Consider the following 22804-nt stretch of genomic DNA (forward strand, 5'->3'; position numbering starts at 1 on the left):
TTGGTGTCATGGTAGAACGTGAACACGTTCAGAGCCCAAGTGCTCAGTATCACGAATCATGATTAAGTTATGTACTCCCTTCTACTATATGTGCTTTGCATATGTAATTGCATATATTCTAGCAAACATACTCATTACATAATTTCATTATTCCATGACTAATCATTTGGTCTGTGTTCTTTCCCTAATGACTTTATAAACGTATAGATGTGCATATATGTACACATATGTTTATATCAAGTCAATTAGATATCGTTGATTAATAATGCAAAAATCGATATCATCTTTGATAACAAAATTAAGTGAAAGGGAAAGGCTATGGGTGAATATGGGGTTCTTTGAATAAGTCCTGTTGACTATATATTGTTATCCCATATTAATATATTCAATCTTTATTTATTATGAAAAAAATCTATTCCACATATATTGAATTATGTCTTTGGTTTTTACTGTGATCTTCTGAGTAGTATAAAATTGTCTAATATAATATATTAAATTAAAGAGGTATAAGTCGAAACTGATCTAAGTTTGAAATACAAGCGAATTACTCTTTCTTTTATTACCAGTACCACATTTACTAGAAAGGAAAAAAAAAAGATAAAAACTCTCATTATAGTTTGGGGTCGGGACAAATCGTATTATGTTCTTTTATTTGAGACAATTAGTCCCCATGTGGTTTATTCCGTTAAACATAGGGGTTACGATGTTTTTTTTTTCATTTTCAGTCCTCAATCTTTAACAGTTTAATCATTTTGATAACCCTAAATCTTTTTTTATCAATCATATCCTCAACTTTTCATTTTATTTCATTTTAGTCATATAAAAAAAGATCGAAGGGGAGGGGGTCGGGGCCACCAATCGGCGACCCCGACCCCTCCACCAAGGGTGCCAGCGACCTCGGTGGAGGAGTCGGGGTTGCCGATTGGCAGCCCTGACCCCGAATCGATCGGGGATTTCAACCCGAAGTCCCCGGTCGATTCGGGGTCGGGGCCGCCAATCGGCGACCCCAACCCTTCCACCGAGGTCTCCGACGTTCTCTGTGGGCAGTGCCCTCGGTGGAGGGTTCGGGGTTGCCGATTGGCGGCCCCGATCCCCTCCCCTTCGATTTTTCTTTATAGGATTAAAATGAAATAAAATAAAAAATTTAGAATATGAATGATAATAGAAAAAGATTTAAGACCAAAATGGTTAAAGGTTAAAGATTGATGACTGAAGGTCCCTGTATTTTGTCTGTACGATCAGTAGCCCCGGAAAATGGATGTCTTTATATATCATATATGTACATAAGTATATATATATATATATATATATATATATCTGTATACGTTGTTTGAATAGTAAGGGCGGAGAAGAATTAAAGGATGGTTTATGGAGGATTATTAAATAAACTTATTAATTATTCTTCATAATTCTACTCCTCTCGCAATTTGGAAAAGCTCTTATGTCTCGTTTGATATGCATAAATGAAACGATAAGGAATGTATAATACATTTCAAATAGTGAAATTAATGTTATTGTGTTAGTGAGAAACATAGATTTTTAAGTTGAACTTGAGAATATGAAGAGCTTATTTAAGTAAATGAATTGATTTACCAAAAATATTATATATTATATAAATATGGTTTCAACATTAGGAATTAGAAGAAAATAATGATTATATATACAAAATTTAGGGGAAATAATGAAATGGGTAAGTTTTTAGTTGTTCTTTTTCTAAGAAAAAGTATTCCATTTAAGTTAAAGGAGCTTCAAGTGAAATGATTTTTCTAACTTTAAAGAATGATAGCATATAAAGAAATGAAGCAGAAGAATAAAATATCATTCCATTCCTTGTATGTGGGAAGTTATTGATTTACGTGTTTACATATATAACCGCGATCCAAAAGCTTATCAGTGCTGGTTGAAGACATGAAGAAGACCCTGGCTAAGAAGTGTTGGTGCAACGCGCTTACCGTGTGATATATTTTGCTGCTAAATTGGCTAACTTGTTAGGCGACACTAGTTGATCTTTCCTCTAGAAATTACTAATGGTTTAAGCTGCCTTTTGAAAGGAAATATATTTTCTTAGGGAAATTGTAACATAATAAGGAGTTAGGATGATAAACTTGAGGCTTAAGTTTAAGCATTTAGTATTTTAATTTAAGAATTGTATTTTTACTACTTGTGATGAACAATACAAAATACAAAATATTAAAATTGAAATATTAAAATATGTTTGGTATTAGAGTTAAGTTGAGTTGAATTTTGGTTTTAATTGGTTTGTAATGATTGTATTGTTAAAATATGAGAAAAAGTGTGAAAAAGTAATGAATAGTTGAAATAAATTAATAATTCAGTAATGATTGTGTTGTTAAATAGTAAAAAAAAGTAATAAATAGTTAAGAGAATTTATATTAAAAATTGAATTGAATAGTTAAAAAATTTTAAAAATGAGAAAAGTAATAATTGTGTTGTTAAATTGAAAATAAGTGGAATTGAGTTGAGTTAAAAAAAATTTCTAAATCTAAACACACCATGATATTATGCGTATTTTTTTCTAATCTCTGTATTTTGTGTTTGCGTTGTTTAATTTTCTTCTTCTTTGGCCCGTATCCTGATCACAGTATAATCATGCATGCATTTACTTTTCTTGTCTGGACCCTCATTGAAGCTAATTAAGGGTACAATAATTCCGCTCCACGCGTTTCACGAGCGAGCGCGGGCATCGATGGTCGGGACACTGATCCTTCTGGCCGGCATAGGATTCTTTTGTTTTGGAGTTCTTTTTCTTTTATCCTCGCTGTATTTTCCTTTTCAGAGGTATTTTCCTTTTCAGAGGAAAAAAACAATTAATGAGATGAAAAACCAGTTCTACAGGAAAATGTTCTTTGTAGTGAGAAAATTTTACGGTGTAGACAATTTTTCTTATGCTATCATCGAAATAGAATGAATATATAATAATAATTAGCCATCGTATTCGGCAAGACCCGAATAGAAGCCAAGAGCAATATCTGTGATGGGAGCTAATCGAGCGCCTCAAGAACATATATCATGTACGTACATAATTAATATGGATTTCCATCAATTTGACAGAGTTAAGAGTCGCGAGTTCCTTCTAATTTTTCCCTAATGAATATTATGAGTCGTGTATCCTTCTTTGCCTTTGCATGATTAGAGATTAAGAGCAAAAGAGTATGTGGATTTGATAAACACATGTCCGATGCTCATTATTTCATGGGCCATAGCAAGAACTAGCTCAGTACTCTTGCCCTTCCATAAGACTTCACTTCCGGGGCTAAGTTAGCTCAATTAGCTACGAGCAGTGAAAATTCATATGTTTAGTCGATTGGGTCGAGAGTAAAGAGAGTTTTTCAGGATTTTGAAAAAGATACTCGGATTTGGGTGAGCCTAAAATAGATATTTCATATAGATAAGAACTTATCCCGGTTCCTAATTAAGCATGTGTATGAATCCTAGTTTCATTAAGACAAAGCCAATATTGGCTAATGTCCAACTTGTCTAGCAGATGCAATAACGGTCATGGCAGAAAATTTGGTTAATTGATGTCATTCTTTTTCTTTCCGTTCACGCCTATCTAATATTTTTGATAAGTTCATGCCTACCTAATATGGCTCTGCATTGTGAAGTGTTTGGCCTGAATGAGATCGGACTACGGGTATTACAAAAAATAATTGCATTTTGCATTATTTACTCCCTTAAAATTGTCTACATATGACTCCCACATATGGCATAATTGATTTTTGTACACACACGTACGGCACTGGAAACGCGAGTCCTCTAGTTCTGATCATCCCCTTAGGGTTACATAGTTTTTTTTTTTTGATGAATCCTTAGGGTTTACATAGTGTGAAACAAAAATTTCTCCGACTTCAAATAAGTGTCTACGTGAAAACGACTCCTACCTATTTTTTGGGAGATCTGGGGAAAAAAAGTAATTATCCTTATTCTTCGTAGTTGTTGCTCTTGTCTGTTAGATGTTACAATTCCATTCGCCATTTTATAACGTGCGCCCGTATTTAGGTCGATACTGTAGAAGATTAAAAGGCTTCTTTAACTGAAATAGACCTTGAAAACAACGTGACAACTTCCAATAATATAGTACTTAATGAGTGAGGTGGTAGGTAGTGTGGTTTTAACTTTTGTCCCCATTCGAATTAATGCCACCATTACCTCTAATGATCTAATCTTTCCATTGTATTGTAATTTCTTATTTTCTTCTCGATGCTGTGATCTGTGAATCACTTAGCTTGTATTTTGTTTTTTAGTTGAATATCTAACTCAACTTGATTTTCTATAATGATGATAAATGTTGACAAATATATTGATATATATATGAAAATATACGATAAATTTATTATTAAAAAATTGATATGTATGTATGTATGTATATATATGAAAATAGAAGTGAAATTTATTATTAAAAAATTAATATTAAAAATTATTAAAATAAAATATATGAGAAAAATTTTTATTGAATTAAAAAAAGATAAAAAAGTAATAATCGTATTATTGAATTTGATAAATAATATAATTGAGTTAGGTTGAGTATTGAAAAGGGAAAAGTTCAGCTCGAACACATTAATGTAAAATAAAGTATTTTAACTTTTTTCTCATCAATTTTTTTCTTTTTTATAATGAGAGTGTCTGAATTTAATCCAATTAATTCACATAAAACCCTACTAGTTCACGGAACATGTAAAGTTAGCCTCAAATCGTGTATGTAACTCAACATGGAGTGTTCTTTTAAATAATCTTTAGGGCATCTGATAGTTGTTTACTTAATTAATTGAATACTTGATCACGCTTGCTACTCTGGTTTGATTGTCTCGAGATTGGGCAATTTATTATAATCTGCAAAGAGTTCTTGCGCCGAGTGACTGTTCAAGACCCTTTCTTGTCTCTGCTTTTCCGTTTCACATTGTAGCACTTCTGTATGGATTGTATCTGGCTTTGCTCCCCAGCATCAACCGGGTCCATATCGAATTTAGTTGTAAAAGATTGGGAACAAATATATAGCAACTGGAAAGGTTTCTGCAACTATCTCCGCATTATCACTTTGTATTTTTTCCTCTGCAGTGATCTAGCAAACCTGCTGTGTTTTTCTATTGTTGTAATCTTTTATTGAATATTTTGTCATGTATTCATTTTTGTCATCAATGGACATTCATTGATTTACTAAGTAAAAAAAAATTACGTTCATGCGAACGCTGACTTACTTTTGTCCCCATTCATCCGCATACTTATAGGGAAAAATACACTTTTAGTTCTCAAGTTTTTGATGATTTTGTTGTTGCCCTAAACTTTTCCTTTTTGTCATTCTTATCCTTAGCTTTTCGAATTTTTTGCCACTTTAGTCCTCTCGTACACTATTTTGTCAAAACATAGATTTTTTGTCAAAATTTTTTTAAAATCTTTTCCAAAATTCTTTAAGATACAAAAAATTGTCAAAAAAGAACCCGTGATTTGTTTTCCAATTTAATTTTAGTTTTCGATTTTTCAAAAAAAATTAAAATTATTTTTTGTACAAGAGACGTGTTTTTTGATAGATGGACTATAGGATTTTAATGGTAAAAAAAAACTAAAGATTGAGGGTGTGAATGACCAAAAAAAAGGTTTAGGATGAAAATAGTAAAAAGTATAAAAACAAAACTGTCTTTTTCTTCGGAACTGTATCCTCTAATGCGTCTTTTTGCAATTTTTTATTTTCTCCTTGATGATTGTGATATGTGAATAACTTTTTCAATTATTCTTCTCTAATAACAAATGGGGTACCGCGTGCCGAAAAGAAATTTTGATCAATTTTTTTTTGTTTATGGTATCATTAAAATTTATGTGATAATTAGTATATTGTATAAGTGAAACCATTGATAAAACTATTCATAATGACTTAGATATAACTGATTATGAATTTAATTATTGTATATTGTTTTTTTTTTTATGTTTAAAATCTAACTTTGCAACCCCGCCATCAATTATTTAGAGACAATTTCGGTATTTAGTGATACACAGAACACATATACATATATAATTAGAGTTGAGATATCAGAGGAGATGCAAGATGGGTTCCTTACTCCATGTCAAGATGAACAGTCACATCATAAGGGGGACTAATTCCTCAATAATTGGTGCCTTCATCCAATTGTTAATTAAAGATCAATATATGAAATAAAAAATGGTTTGCATTCCTCGAGTGAGCTGAAAGTGTGAACCAGATCAATCGCCCTCCACGTAACCAATCGGGATTCGGGACGTACGGTAGAGGTAAAATCTGGAGATTTTTGACGGTGACAACACGCTCGCAGTTCTTACAGACATTTATTGATCGGAGACAAAGGTGATAAGGGACTGACAACGAACGTCTGACAAAAGTGGGGAATCTGCTGCTTTCATGACAAGTCAGAAGAAGACGATGGATGAGTTTAAAAAAATGAAGAAAGGTTCGCGGTTCAGAAATAAGTTGTGACAGACTATATCGTTAACGTTTGATTTCAAAATTAAAATAATTTTAATTTTGATAGTGGAAAAGAATAAATGAGATGAAAGTATAAAATTGACTTGGAAAATATGTATTTTTGTTGTGTAGTATGTTGAGTTAAAGTTAAAGTTAAAATTTTTTACTTGAGAAATGTGTATTTTAATTGTGTAGTGTGTTGAGTTAAAATTAAAGTCAAAATTAAAATTTTTAAACTTATAATTCAAACAAGGCCTTCACCGTCGCGAATTTGTTTACTAAATATATTTCTATTTAATTTTTAAGAATTATATTATGTAAATTTTATTATATGAATGGATAATTGTAAACTAAAATTCAAAAAGACACTTTTTCAACATGGATTCCGGAGAGCACTCATATGAATGATGATGATCTAAGGTCTAGACAATATTCTGGAAGACACTTTCTCTTATATATAATTTAGGATAAAAAGACACTTTATCCCATTCTTGACGAAAATCACTTCACTCCATTGACTACTATTGACTTAATAACATAATTTTCTTTAGGTCCCCAACCTCTAAAATTTTCACTTTTCATCCTGCTTCTTTTTTCTTTTGTTTATTCTTATCCTCAAAGTTACGCGTGCCCACTTTGATTTCGCCATTTGAGTTTTTGACAAATCTAATAATATGAAGGCTCTCAACGATCTAGAGTTGGCCGTTTGTATGGCCTACTACTGGGGGGTGGGCACGACATGGTTTGGTAAGATTTTCAATATGAACTATAATCGTCTCAAAATTTTGGACAATAATTTTGCAAACTATAACTGAAAAGCATATTAGGCGGGAAACGAATCCGAAACAAGTTGGTGACCCAATTCTGCTAACCAACCTGAACCGATTAAGAAAATTTAAAATCAAAATTTAAAATTATGAACTCCAAAAAGTTTTTGCAATTTAACAATGACTCTAAATTCATGAATAGTTCGCAAAAACGGAAAAAGATCGCACCATAGCAAAAAAGAATTGATGACTTTATCTTTTTTAACATTTTTTTTTAAAATCTCGTATCGACTTTTTTTTTCCGAAACCAATTATTTTGGTTCTTTTCAATTTAAAAATGAAACATTAAAAAAATAATGGTTATGGAACGGTTTCCTAAATAAAAAATTGAGGTTAACCAATTCTGTACTGAATTTATAAATTTGTATAAATGTTTAGATATTAATATTTTATATTAAATATTCAAATTAGAAATTTTAATTGAAAAGGAAAAATATAAAAACTCATTGATTCTTCTACTATAGTGAGATTTCATTCTTTATATATTTATTTTTTTATTCTGTGGACTATTTATGAACTAGTGAATTGCGATAATATTTGGAGTCTATCATTTTAAATTATGCTTTATAATTTTTTTAATCAGTTCAGTTCGATTATCGGTTTACCAATTCTTTTGGAATTTTGTTTCGATTCCAAAACTGTTGTCAAATATGGTTTGCAAAATCCTTGTCCAAAAAATTTAAAACGACTATAATATTTTTTGAAAATTGTGCCGATCATCCCATGCCCATCCCTAGTGAGGCCTTGCAAATGGCCAGCCAGCACTCTAGATCATTCAGAATCTCCATATTAATAGATTTATTAAAAACTCAAATGTCGAAATCAGAGTGGACACACATAATTTTGAGGGTAAGAAAAAATAAAAGTAAAAAAGAGTCGGGATGAAAAGTGAAAAGTTTAGAGGTTGAATACCTAGAGAAAATTGTGTTGCTAAGTCAATAATGATCAATGGGTGAAGTGTCTTTTAGCAAAACATCAAGGGAGATTAGCGTCTTTTACTCCATAAATTATTACTAATATTTTTTTTGCAAGTTTCTCTTTTTCATTAAATGGTTTCCTAGTTTAGATAATTAATAGATGATATTCACGCTTTCCACAAGATTTTTTTGTCAAATTTTAAGACGGAGTATATTAATACATATGGCATATAAATAGATAGAATAAATTACACTGATGGTCCAAAAAATTTTATAAATATTTCAATATAGTACAAAAAATTTTTTTTGCTACTTGATGGTACAAAATATTTCAAAATTGTTTTAATATAGTACAAACCGTCATCTCGCCATTGACGTCGTCAAGCCGAAGCTGATGGTGCAAAATCGATTTTTGTGGGACGTTACATGATGGTGCAATATGTTTTGAAGTTATAACTTAATAGTACACAATGTTTTACGTAAGTTACATGATGGTGCAAAATTTATAATCTTGTAAAGGACGGCTTGACGGCGTCAATGACAATATAACGGTTTGTCCTTTCCTGAAATAATTTTGAAACATTTTGTACCATCAAGTAGCAAAAAAAACTTTTTGTATCATATTGAAACATTTATAAACTTTTTAGACCACTAGTGCAATTTATCCAAATAAATAATATAAATAGAAATAATGTGTGTCAAATTTAGCTAAATATTCTATATGGAGTAGTCATAATAAACACCAAAGCCTGGGTGACAGTAAAAAAGTTGGAAGTAGTGATAGCAAACAAACGCATGGTTTAGTAGTGTATGAATAACGTGTGTATACAGAAATACTAACCTTATAACATCTAGACTTGCACCTGAAGAGTAGCGTGACGGAAAAAAAAACTATAGTGAGTAGAAGAATTATGTTTAAGATGAATTTTTCTATATTTAGGAGGAATAACGCAGTGGCACACACCCTTATTTGGTAATCAAGAGATTCCAGCTTCGATATCTAATGAGATTACCGTGCCCCTTTTATTAGTTATTATGATTTTTATTTCATTGTACTAACCTCACGTGTCTCCATTATAACCTAAAAAAATGAATTTTTCCTATTTTATGTTTTATTTTGAATTTTAAGTTTGAAAAAGAATAACATATTTTGAGATGTTTCTAATTACAAGGAAAATTTTTAATTTTTCAAAATATCATAATTATACATCACTATATGCAAATAATATGGACAAATAAAAAATGTTTATTGAATATAACTTATTTGAGAAAAAAGTTCATCACTGGGACAAACAAAATATAGTAAAAGTTTGTTAAATTAGATTAAAGAGTCAACCAACGTGCAGCTAAACCTCAATTTGTTAATTTGGGTGGAGTGGCATGCCTTGGGTATCGACTTTAATATTATAATTGAAGTGCATATATTGAAAGATTTTCATAAAAGAAAAAATTTCAACATAAAGCTTTTCTTTTTTGGAAAATAACACCATATATTTCATGATTTTGAGTTTTTTTTTAAAAAAATTATTTTATAGTTTAAAAATTAACAAAAAATGCCCAATATTTATATCATGTTTCATATCTATCCCGTCGTGATTATTTCCACAGAAAATTGACGAGCGTCTAATGTAGCTCGATATCGATTGCCTCCCAAGGTACATGTATCGTCGTTTTATTGTTTAGTCTACAATATTCAATGGAAATAGTAATAGCGGGATAGATATGGAACATGATACAAATATTAGGCATTTTTTGGTAATTTTTAAAGTTTTGGATAAAATTGAGAAAACTCTAAAATTATGGGATATATGGTGATATTTTTATTTTTTATTTTTTAGAAAAAAGATAGTGCTGTTGAAGCACCTTATCTATTTTCAAGAAAATAATTTCGATTAAGTAATTAGAACTGTAAATCTGAATACAAATCATCGATTTTTTAGAGCTTGAGGTTTATAAAATATAGCTGCACGGGAGGACTATTTTCACTCTAGGATTACTTTCTCAAGGTATATAATTAAGAATGGAAAAAAAAAAGGCAGTTTGATATTTGATCGAGCTTCGGTCCCCTTCGTCTACCAAAAAGGACAAAAAAAAAAAACACAAGGGCAAATACTGCAGGATGTCCCGATCTTTGAAATTTAAATTACGAACAATACCAACAAGATTCTTCTTCTTCTTCTTCTTCTTCTTCTTCTTCTTTTTTCTTTTTACGTCTACCATCCAAAAATCTAATACGTCATCATTATAATTCAGGCTTGAATCGAGTAATAAAACTTTTTCAATTGTAAATTTTTTATTCACAAAATTTAAATACCAGACTTTACTTAGGAAAAGATGTGCCGTATTTATCTGAAACAATGCACATTGGTCAAGAAATTCTCTTGAATATCAACCGAGTATGCTTTGTCTCCTTAAAACTCGAACTTTAATCTTATGGAAAAATCATGAAAAGTAATTACTATCGAAATGTATAAGGACCTACGTGATTGACCATGTCGGGCCTGCGACCTCAAAGAGATGAGGATACGGTTAACCTCTATGCAAAAGCAAAGAATGACATGTGACTTGTGAGTGAAATGTCCGTCGGAAGGGGAGAAAAAGAAACAGTGGAATGTTGCCCATATGACACTTATATCATGAAATTAATTTTTATTCAAATACGAAGTATTCCGAACTCATGTATTGATATTAATTTTCACTTGGATATCGATTTATTCTGATCATGCTTTTAGTGCATTTCGATTCTTTATATTCCCAATTCCTGATGAAATATGCCTGTCACTAACGGGATAATTCACCTTGACAGCACGTGCCTCACTGTTTGTGAAATTATTTTTTCCTATTGAAGTTCCTCTTTTACGTGATTTTTCGTATTGGAGGCAAAACAAGAAACATGTGGGAAAGGAGGCTAGTCCTTGATTCATGGGTTCACATTTCCACAGGGAATTGCTGCAAAGTGATAATGAACACAATGTTTTCACATGATAAGATTTTGCGGTTAAGATTTGAATGGTTGATTAGGTACCATTAATTAACGTTATTATTGTAAAGGGTATATATTCAGGCTCTTCATTTTGATGACATTGTTGGGGTTTTCATATCTAGGAAATCCCCATTTTGTATGATTTAATTATTGTTAAGAGTTTTGGTCGCATTTTTTTTTAATGAATAATATCTTTATAGTGATTGCAATTTGCAGAATTTCCCTGTCCAATAAACATTTAGCACAATCCATCTCGCTGGTGACTAGCCCCTTGCATTACGATAATAGGAGAAATTAAAGTACAGGGGGCAATAAGCGTAGGTAAAGAGTAAAAAATCTTATAACATCACATGAGAGTAGATATTGAGCGGTATGCTACAGAAAAAGAAAAAAAATTAAATGATAGTTGAACTCCAATCATCTAACATGCTCTTGAAAAATTAACTGAAAAATTTAGGGTCCATTTGATTTTAGAGTGAAAAATACCACTTCATTTTACTTTTTCTTTAATTTAACAATACAATTATTAATTTTCCTCTTTTTTCTTCAATTTTTTTTATCTTAACTACTATTTAATTCAATTTTTTAATATCAAATTTTCTCAACAGTTCATTATTTTTTCACAATTCAATAATAAAATCATTATTTTTTTATTTTATTTCTTAATTCCATTATTACAACCACATTTATATATATATATATAAATACATTTTCACCAACATACTTATTTATCTTTTACCTATTTCAATGAGAATGAAATGAAATTTCGAAATTTAATTCCATTGTCAAACTGACCCCTGTACTTTTAACCCACTATCTCTGTGCTTTTTTTGTTTTAGTCCACTTTCCCATTTTTTTCTTTTTGCTCGATCTCATCTAGTAACTTTACTTATTTCTCTATTTTAGCCCATTTTCTTTCTCCTTCTTTATTTTTATCCTATACCTGTACTGTAATTACTTATTTTATTTTCATCCTTTTATTCAGTTTTCTATCAGAGAAAAGTGTATGTTTTGGTTCTTCACTTTAATCACTTTTTATATTTAATCCTAAATCTCTATTTTCTTTTAATTACGGTCTTCATATTACACGTTATATTTGTCTTAGCATTCTTCTTTAGCCTTTCGATTATAAATGCTAATTTGAGATTTTAATAAATAAAAAATTATTTAAAATGAACCAACTATTAAAAAAAAAAGATATGATGAAAGCTGAAGGGAAAGAGAGGGCTGCGATCCCAACGGCTGATAGTATCTTATTATGTCCCACTTTCTGCATATTAATGAAATTAAAATTAAAATTTTAAATTAAATGTACTAATTAAAGAGAACGGGCAGCGAGACTCGAAACCAGTGACCACCATATATGCTCACTGGCCTAACCCAAAGAGAGAGAGCCATAGATCTACCAACAAATATGGCAACCACCACCCCCTTTATCAAATGAGGTCCCCGACGATATCACCTAATCAGTAGGGGTCGATTTTAGTCTCTAATGTTTTGATCTCTCTTCTCTCTCTCTCTCTCTCTGCAAAAGGAGAAATGGGACATAGCACAACAGCATCGATCACCTCACTAAAGCATTGGTGTCTGACGCTAGCTTACCATGGTCCACTTTCTTTCTCTGTAGTCTCCCTCCCCTTTTTTAATTATTTTAGTTTTTTAAATTGTAAAAACAAAATATTACATTTTTATGGGAGAAATAAGCACAATAAGGCTAAAAAACAAAATGTTTAATCCCGATAAAAGGATTGCCGAAAAAAAAAGAGAACGGAATAAGATATAATAAAAAAAGTTACAAAAGTTGGGGAAGAAAACTTAACCTCTTCCTTAATAGAAAATTTGGTGTGTTTGATTTTAGAGTTAAGTATAGTTGAGTTTTGATTTTAATTTGGTTGTAATAATTGTGTTGTTGAATTATGAGAAAAATGTAAAAAAATATTGAATAGTTGAGAGAAAGTAATGATCGTGTTGTTGAATTTTGAAAAAAGTAATGGATAGTTGATAGAATTTAACATTAAAAATTAAATTGAATGATTAAAAAAATAAAAAAGTATTGATTTTTGTTATATAGTGAGTAGAATTAAAGTTAAAGTTAAAATTTTAAAAATTTGATTGCAAAATCAAACAAACTCTGATTAATGAAAGAAAGGAGAAATGCAACCAAAGATACATGACGAAACAAAAAAAATAAAAACGAAAAGGGCTAAAACAATAAGCAAAGCTAATGAATGAAAACAAATAGAAAAATAACAGGTGAACTAAATCAGGAAAATGCTCAAAATTAATGTGTTAAAAGAATAATTTTGCATAGGGAGAAAGGCAATTTTTGATCTTCAACCTTTAACATTTTAGCTATTTTGGTCATAAACCTTTTCTTTTTGTTATTATTATTCTCAATCTTTTACATTTTTTGCCACTTTGATCCTATGGTTACATTTTCCATTAACTTTGCTAATGTGACAATTAAAAAATAATCTTTGAAATTTTAAATTAAAATCAAAACAAAAAATCAAAACGAATTTTAAAAAATAAAAAAGGAGAAGAGGCGGCAGAATCTGGAGTGAAGGCTGAGGCTTGCCACCATTGGCCACCCACCCCCAATGGGGGTTATTGGCAAAGTCGAAAATTGTCGGCGACCACTGTCAGGGGTGGGTGGCCAGCAGTGGCAGCCCTTACCCCTTGATTTCTCCCGATATAGGAGAACCACTCTTAAATCGGGAGATATCAGGGGGTGGGCACACCCGCCGGCCGCCCATTCCCCGACGATGGTCCCAACAAAGTCGAAACTCACCGGGGACTACCTCGAGGAGTGGGTGGCCGGCGGACATGTCCCCAACCCCCAAGCACACCCGATTTCTCTCAAATCGGGAGAAATCCCGGGGGGCGGGGGGCTCAACCCTCGGATTTCTCCCTGGTCGCCGGCAACCATCATTGGGTGTAGGCGGTTGGCGGTGGTAGCCCCATCCCTCTCTTCTGATTCTTCCCCTTCTTCTTCTTCTTTTTTTTTAAAAAATTCGTATTCATCATCCGATTTTTTATTTTTATTTTATTGTAAAATTACAAAATATATTTTTTAATTGTCACATCAGCAAATTGAACGAAAAATGTAACCGTGGAGTCAAAGTGGCAAAAACGCGGAAGGTTGATGATAAGAATAGCAAAAAAAAAAAAGTTTAGGACCAGAATGGCAGAAATGCTGAAGGTTAAGGACTAAGGCAACCTTCTTTCCCTTTCCATAAAAAGAAATATAGCGTAGTGGCGCACGCCCTCACTTGTTAATTTAGATATCGCAAGTTTAATGCCTAGTAAGACTATCGTGCTCATTTATTAGTTATTTAAAATTTCTATTTCATTGTAATAGGTTTGGGCGTCTTTTGTAACAAAAAAAAAATCCCCAAAAAAAACATAACAAGACCCATTAACTGGAGGAGCCTTGTGATTAACTGAATATAATATGCAGTGACATTAGCCTCTATATATTTCAACTTATTTTCGATCTAATTTGATTATTCATGTTACGACATTGATGAGATTCGTTGATGGTTTTAGTTGGGCTACTTCTTCATATACCTCAACTCCGAGAATAGAAGTGGTTTCGTTTTCTTTCTATATGCAATTCAAGATTTCATTTATGTTCAACTGGATTGTTGGATAGATGAAGCCATTGCTTACAACTTTAGCTGTAATAACACTTTTTCAACGATCTCATTAATTTGACATGCAAGATTTGAATCATCGATTAAGGAAACAATATGCGGAACAAGAAGAAAGGATATTTGCCGTTGCTTGCAGACTGAAAAGTTAATGGACCACACGGTCTATGGATGCCCATGCCGTGGCCTGCCCAACTCATGGTCACTTCTCAGCAGCTCTCCTCGAATGACCTAAGCCAAGGTCCCCTTATATCGACTCGGTGCATATATACACAAATGTAGATTTTTCTCGAAACTTTTTAATCACAGCTTGTCGACTGTCAAATCAGGACGTCCTGAATCACAATTTAATTGCCGGGCTGGCGTTAAAACAATTGAGATTTCATTAAAAATTAAAGCCATGTAGATCAACGGTTTACGAGAGTACAGATGTAATACATCAAGGGCGTAGGAGAGTAGTGGAGCAATACAGGAAAGCAACGACATCATTGATCAGTGAATCGATGGTATTTGGGACCGCAGATCCGGCCACATCAGTCGAAGTGTGCATATATATAGCAACAATCATCAATAAGGGATCCTGTTCATATATATAGTTGGACAAGGTCGATGTAATGAACTTGATAGATACACAACACATATATGTATCATGCATATAATGTCCATATTTCTCTATTGTCATCACCCAAACATTTTATTCAACATGAAAGGTGCATACATATAGTTTCAGCCAAAAGGCCAAACATAGATATGTTATAGGTCGTCATCTCTCCACACACTCATTTCTCTTCTCCTCGCTGCAGCACAAACATAACAACATTTAAACGAGACACGCCAGCATATATTTCTCAATGGGCTCCATGGCAACATTCGAACTTGACAATGTTCCTCATGATGCGTGGGCAAACCGGACACTTGACGTTCTCTGGCATGTGCCCGACCATGTTGGGGATGTAGAAGTGGTGGCACGTCTCAGGAGTCACGACCCTGTCGTGGTACTCTCTGAACACAACCTCCAATGTCTTGCCACTCTGGTTCACCTGCTTCTTCCAAGCATCATACTGCGACACGACCTTGGAGGCAGAGGTCAGTGGACTGTTGATCACGACCCGCGTGCCCTTGGTGAAGAGAGCGAATCCGCCTTCCTTCTTGAAGTTGGTGTAGAGCTTGAGGATGTCCTGCATGAGTGAGTCGAGGACATCTATCTTCGCTTGCATCATCGAGAACATGCAGCTCTCCAGCCTCGTCCAGAACAGTGTGATTTTAGTGACATTGTACGCGAAGATCGGTGTTCCCGAGTCGTCAGTCATTTTCTTTATGCTCTCCTCCATCTCGTGCACTTGCTTCGTGTCCTCACTTGCATACAGGAATATCAATTTATCCGATTTGATCTGTTTTCAAAATCACAGCCAACATATAATCGATTGACAGTTAGAAAAGTGAGAGAGTTTTTGCTAGACACATCCAATGTTATGACCGAGGATGTAAATGGAGATCATTGTATGTATGCCTACCGCTTCCTCTATCTTTGGAATGACCGAGTCATTCACTAGCAGCTCGAACCAGCTGACATCACGTTGCTTCCAGATTGTTGAGAGCACGGAGTCGGTGAAAGGAAATGCTTTGAAGCCCCACATTCGGATCATGTTGATCGCATTCGAGCACACAACCTTACCTTGTGGGTCCAATACCACCACCATTGTCTCCTGCCGGAAGTGCCATTTCTCCTTGATGACCTTAATCGCAACCTTGTTGATCAGGGTGGGGTAGTGCACCGTGTACCATGGCATCTGGGACTGCAAGTTCTCGAACTGGTTCGGCATGTCCTCAGTCTCCTGGTCCACTATGGGCACCCACAGGATGTCATACCGGCTCTCATGGAACTCGGATTCCTTGTATATGTTCACCAAGATCGACAGGTCGTAGGAGCTGAATTTCAGGTCTGAAATGAGCAGCAACACGTTCTTCCTTCGCAGGGAGTCAATCTTCTCCTGTTTTGTATTTGAAGGACAATATATCGTGTCAATGACACATTTACCGTCACCTGCTCCCTATAGCATATTACAATTGGACAGGTAAATCGGAAAAAGAAATTAGCAAATGACGTACTGTAGACTTCTTAGAGCCGAGATAAAGTGGCTGAGGGTCATCTTTTGTGTAAAAGATCGCCTTAATGAGCTCAACATTGTCCGTAGGGGCCTTAAAAAGCCTCTGCAGCCTTTGGTGCTCTCTAATTTCCTCTGTATCGTCAAGCAACCTTTCCTCCATCAGATCCCGTTAGCGTCCGATTATTTCATTTGACTTGTTCTTATGTGAAATTGATTGCCGATTAGACCCAGATATAATCGAAGGAACCGCGTGGCTCACCCTTTTTTTGTTTGAAGTCTTCGAGCTGTCTCTTGATTGTGTGATGGACCACATTCACCTTGCGAGCAAATGCAGGCAGATCCTTCCCCTTCGACCTTAAACCATAAAGAAAGCATTCATCAGTTGTTTTCATATAGTAAACCTCATGCGACACCTAGCCAGTTGGGGTATATGAAGAAAAAGAAATTATTAACGTACTCATCCACCACAGAACTGATGAGGGTAGTGAACTGAATGGAGCAAGCAAGGATCGAGATGATGATCTGGGTGACACTGGTGGAGATATCGATGGCCGTGGATAGCTCGGGCACATCCTTGCTTTCCTGTTCGAACTCAACTATGCACCCGGTCATGTCCAGTATGGTCTTGATCATGTCATTAAGCACCCCAAACACCTGCCAATAAGCAAGGTACGAGTGTATTGGATATCCATAAATTTCGATGTCCAGGAAGGTTCAGAAGAACTAAATAATTGTTTAATGCAGTCCGGTTCAATGAGAAAGGAATTGGGCATCTCAGTAACAAGGGACCGGACCACAAGTGGAATAAATTCGTGAACTATATTCATCTTTGATACCTGGATCTTTGTCTGGTCAGCCGGTTTGGTGATTGCAGGTAACCCCCTGAGTATGGCGACTGACTCCCCGAGCTTGTCCGAGGGTTCGACCCGAGCAAGCCGCCAGAAGTCGGCATAGTAGATGGCCAGGGAGGAGAGGGTCAGCACAGCCTTGGACACCCAAGAGTAGCCCGATAGCTCATGAAGTAGAGACGCCATAGTCTCTCGCACATTTTTGGTGTCAAGTGCTTTGCATGTAAGCTGTAAGGTTAATGGCAATAATTACCATTCATTAACTTAAGGTAATATAGCAATTAATGAAATGGGAAGAAAATATTTCAGCAAATTTACAATTAAATATTGAAAGACGTCAATATATACAATGTGATGTAATATCTTTTAATGCATTAAAACTTGCCCAAGATCAAGTCCCCATAGTTACAATTGAGGCTTTTTTTTTTCTTTTTTTCAAAATCTTACTAATCCTCATAAGATGAATTAGATGGTTAAATGCACTAAAAGATCAAAACATAAAATATTGCATTTCAGCTCCCCTTTTAAAAATATTTTTAAATATTTTTATATTGTTTGTTTATACATTTTTTCCGATGTGCACCACATGGTATTCGGAAGTTAAACAGGTCCAATTAATCTATATTGAGTTGCCATGTGTCATTACCTCTTTTTTTTTTTGCTCCGCACTTTTTATCATGTCAAATAAAATTAATTGAAATTGTAGAGTTCCTCAGCTTGGTTGGTTGGAGCTTTAAAAATCAACAAAAATGCTCAAGATCAAATCCCCATGGTTACAATTGAGATTTTTTTTTTCAAAATCTTTCTAATCCCTCATAAGATGAATTAGATGGCCAAATGCACTAAAAGAGAAAAATATAAAAATATTGCATTTCAGCTACCCATTTTAAAATATTTTTTAATTTTTTAATTTTTTTTATTATACAATTTTTTCGATGTGCACCATATGGTATTCGAAAGTTTAACATGTCCAACTAATCTAATTTGTGCCAGTAAAGGATAAAATTTTTTGGAGCGTGAATTTTCTCCAATCATAAAACTTGTATTTGACCGAGACCTTACCATACGGTAAGAGATGTCCACACCCTTAAAACCAACCCATGTTCATAAGAAGTCTATTTTCATTTATCACTAATTTAAGTGGTCTCTTTTTATTTGTAACATTATAAATGTCCTTATTTTTTGTGAAACATAAAGTTACACTTATCTATTCACTAAGACTAATTCTTGCTTAGATATTAACTCGAATGTAACTGCGAGACGTTTTTAATGAATATTAAACCCTTATTACAAGAAAAATTCGTCCATCTCATATCAATGTCACTTAAAACATATTATATTATGATCATAATTTTTTAATTAGAAATATTAAAAATTTATATTAAAATTAACATGATAAATATTAGCCTTTATACCTATAAAATATTAATTAGAACAATCATTTAAAAATTTAGATTATATACTATCAATTGAAAGTTCATAAATATTACATATAAATAGTTTTATCTTTAGTTTCAATTATACTTTACAAACTACTATTATAAACCAAAAAGAAATCGGTGAATTTTTTTTTTGACACGCCTTCTTTGCCTACTTTTCTACTCTCTAATGTTGTAGATAGATGGGTTTTTGGAAAGCGAGTTCTCCATTTCAGAAAGAACTTGCATTGGCTTGCTATATTTGACGACATTCGTTTAAAGAATTGATCAGGCATTGCGCTAGTCTTAGACCCTAGTAAATAAGGTAAGTATGTACATTCTCTGTGATTAGTGGCTCCAGCGAGATTATTAGGTGATCCTACTTCACCACATGACATGAGGAAAAATCAATTAAATTACAATAAATTAAATAATAAGTGATAATTACTCGATTAATTGTGATAAATCTTTTTAATTGTAATAATTTTATTGATTTTTTCCCACCAAATCATTATGATGTGAAATTATTCAAAATTTTCTGAGTGGCTACATGTAAGAGTAGACGCGTGGAAAGTAAAAAATAGGACAATAATATAAGGAGCAATTTTTTAGATGAAAAATTCATCAGAGGTTAGCGTCTACAACAAAAAAAAGTCAGTCACTCACGTACAGTCAATAGCACCTATCAACAACTTTAAGGGTTTGACTTAGTGATTAATATCCATTTAAATTTATACCAAAACTCGAATTCGAATCCTTTTGAGACCACCGAAGCGCATTTCATGTAATTACCCGCTCCGTGTGCCGTCAGAGGTTCACGGAGCCCGAGAGATTAGTCGGGTAAAGTCCGAACACCCCGGATTGAAAAAAAAAAAGCACCTATCAACTAACTCATAAATAAGACTTATTGCTCTTATTAATAGGTAAACCTATTAAAGTCAGATACCACCCCAAAAAAAAAAACCTATTAAAGTCATAATTATTATTTAGTAAGCGAACGTTATACTCAAGACAAATATATATATATATATATATATTAGATACATCAACATGTATTTATTTTAGATTAATTAGAAAAGAAATTCATAAATTTAGTATAATAAAATAAAAATTATAATATATAACTAACAAATGAATATAAGTAGTCTCAGAATGCGAATCGAACGAGAATCGGACTTGACATATTTCTATTATCAATTTAAAACATGCTCTTCAACGCTCCACACTCTTTTTCCCTAAGTAAACGTGTTCTATAATGAGGAGTAATGTTCTCAAATTATTGTCCTTTTCACGAAGTAAGGAAAAGATAACTGTCCGTTTTTCTTTGTTTCCTTTTCCTTTTCCTTTCTTTGGGGGGGGGGGGGGGGGGGGGGGGGGGGGGGTGAAGAAGAAAGCTACCGTAGATTACTGTCCTTGTTTCCTCAAATTTGCGTTTTATGGAAAACTACCGTAGATCCAGTCCATGGATGGTATTATTATTTTCTTTTTTGGGTCAATTACGGGCCGCAGCCCGAACATGCATAGTAGGAATTAAATTAAATTAAGAACATACCTGACAAGTCACTTCGCTAATAGCCTCCACGGGCGGATTTAATCCGTCCTTTGCAGACTTATACTCCACTCCACTTGCTGGTGCTGACCCACTTCCCTACCCCACTCCCCAAAAAAAAAAAAAGGAAAGTCACGCACTGCATTTAATATGATATATAAATCCTCAAAATTATTCTTTTTTTCTTCGGTTGGATCAATAACTAAAATAATAATAATAATTATTATTAGTTACACACTGAAATTATTAATATGATGTATAAATCCTCAAAATTATTCTTTCAACAACATATGTCATCACTAAATCTGCCACCATCGTCCCGCTAGTAATTTAGCTCATTAGTCAAATGAGAAAGTTTTGTATGTAATAAGTATATCATGTATTATGTCATATGACCCAATAAAAAAGTTCATTTTTTACAGCCTTCTCTTTTTCTTGCATAGAAAAGATATCCATAGGCATAGTCAAATATTCCGGATTTGATACTTTTAGAACAGAGTGTATTTACGTTGGGCCCTATATAGCTCCAAAACCTTTGGTGACACCTTTTAATTATTATATATATAAATATGTCTTTCTTTTCTATACCTTGGGATTGACAACGCCATCGACAATCCCAGTGGCGCCCTTGAGAGTGTTCTCGACGAGAATGAAGAGGGACTGAGCATCGATGTCCCCTTCATTGGGGGCGTGGGTGTCGAGCATTTCCTTCGCAAACTTCTCGTCTTCGAACATGTTGAGCAAGCTCGTGAGCATGCTCTGGTCGACCTGCTTGCTGCGCTCCGTCGGCTTCCCAAAGAAATGGGTAACGATGCTAGCCATGAAACTAGACTGATCAGAGAACACAAGGTAACTTAAAGGAAGGAGAGTACGCTTATGATCTTGATTTGCTTAACGTTGGTAAGCCTTGAAGTGTTCATCGGGCTGGCTGGGCTTCATTTATAGCGGTTGAGTCGAGGAGGGAGACAAATATCCTCATGCCAAAATATCTCTGCCATTGAAATTACGTTTTTGACCTCCTCTCTTATCATGAATGAAATGAATTTTTTTTTCTCGATTATAGAGGATGATCGGGAGTTTAATATAAAAAAGGGATGATATTCTAAAAAGGGGACCGATATATTCTCGGTGGACATTTGAATAACAGACGTGTAAGCTTTCATTTGTCTTCATTTTTCTTTATTTTTTTTCTTTTAAATGAGATTCCATACTTACACCTAGTATAGTGTTTTCGGCCCAAGATATTGAGGCTTTATTTAAGAATAAAATAATTTTTTTACTCTATTTTATTTAACTTTACTTATTTTCAATTCAATAATACAATTATTAATTTTTCTCATTTTTTTGATTTTTTAATCTTAATTTTCATTAAATTCAATTTTTAATACTAAATTCTCTCAACTATTCATTTTTTTTTTTTTACAATTCAACAAATACAATCATTATTTTCTCTCAACTATTTATTACTCTATTTTTTTTTCCATAATTCATCAACATAGCTATTACAACTTTAAATAAATATAATTATTCATAATTAAAATAAAATGAAGTTAAACTCAAATCTATTCCCAAACAAAGCCTTAGATTTAGGTTTAATATTTACCGATCGAGACATACAGATTATTTATATATTTTTGCGCATTCTCTTATATCATATACTAAGTTGACGGATCTGTCCCTGTATCATATACTATGGTGCCTATTGAACACATATAAATAGAAGGTTTCGTGCCAAAAGTCAATATGGTCGATTAATCAAAATAATTCCAAAATATTGAGTGAGAGAGTTAGGGTGTTGTATTAGTTTACTAATCGTAGAACACACAAAGTCTTTGTTGTATCCTAGAAAAGACTCGCCAGAAACCGAATAGTAACTTTGTGTAGGGGCAAATAACTCTTTTCGAAAAGCGTTGATCTATGTCTCGAAGCGATCGTTGATCGAAGATCGTGTTTCTCATAATCCTCGACTTCGAGTTCGTGATCGACATCGTCTCCAAAGTTGGCCTTCTCTGAATCCAAATTCGGTTCCGTCATCGTCTCCGAACCATCT

At 33.4% G+C, this 22804-nt stretch overlaps 1 protein-coding gene across 1 annotated transcript; it reads right to left on the reverse strand.

Moving 5' to 3' along the window:
- Nucleotides 1-15472: 15472 nt before the first annotated feature.
- Nucleotides 15473-21672, reverse strand: LOC116196849 (protein SIEVE ELEMENT OCCLUSION B-like). Its single transcript, XM_031526764.1, has 8 exons — nt 21343-21672; nt 20758-20853; nt 17776-18015; nt 17397-17593; nt 17199-17293; nt 16941-17071; nt 16346-16822; nt 15473-16222 (listed from the first exon to the last, which is right to left on the reverse strand). The coding sequence occupies exons 1-8, from the start codon at nt 21574-21576 to the stop codon at nt 15680-15682; spliced, it is 2013 nt and encodes a 670-aa protein (XP_031382624.1). The 5' UTR covers nt 21577-21672; the 3' UTR covers nt 15473-15679.
- Nucleotides 21673-22804: the final 1132 nt, after the last annotated feature.

The sequence above is a fragment of the Punica granatum genome, chromosome 2, assembly GCF_007655135.1.
Source record: "Punica granatum isolate Tunisia-2019 chromosome 2, ASM765513v2, whole genome shotgun sequence".
Taxonomy (NCBI): Eukaryota; Viridiplantae; Streptophyta; class Magnoliopsida; order Myrtales; family Lythraceae; genus Punica; species Punica granatum.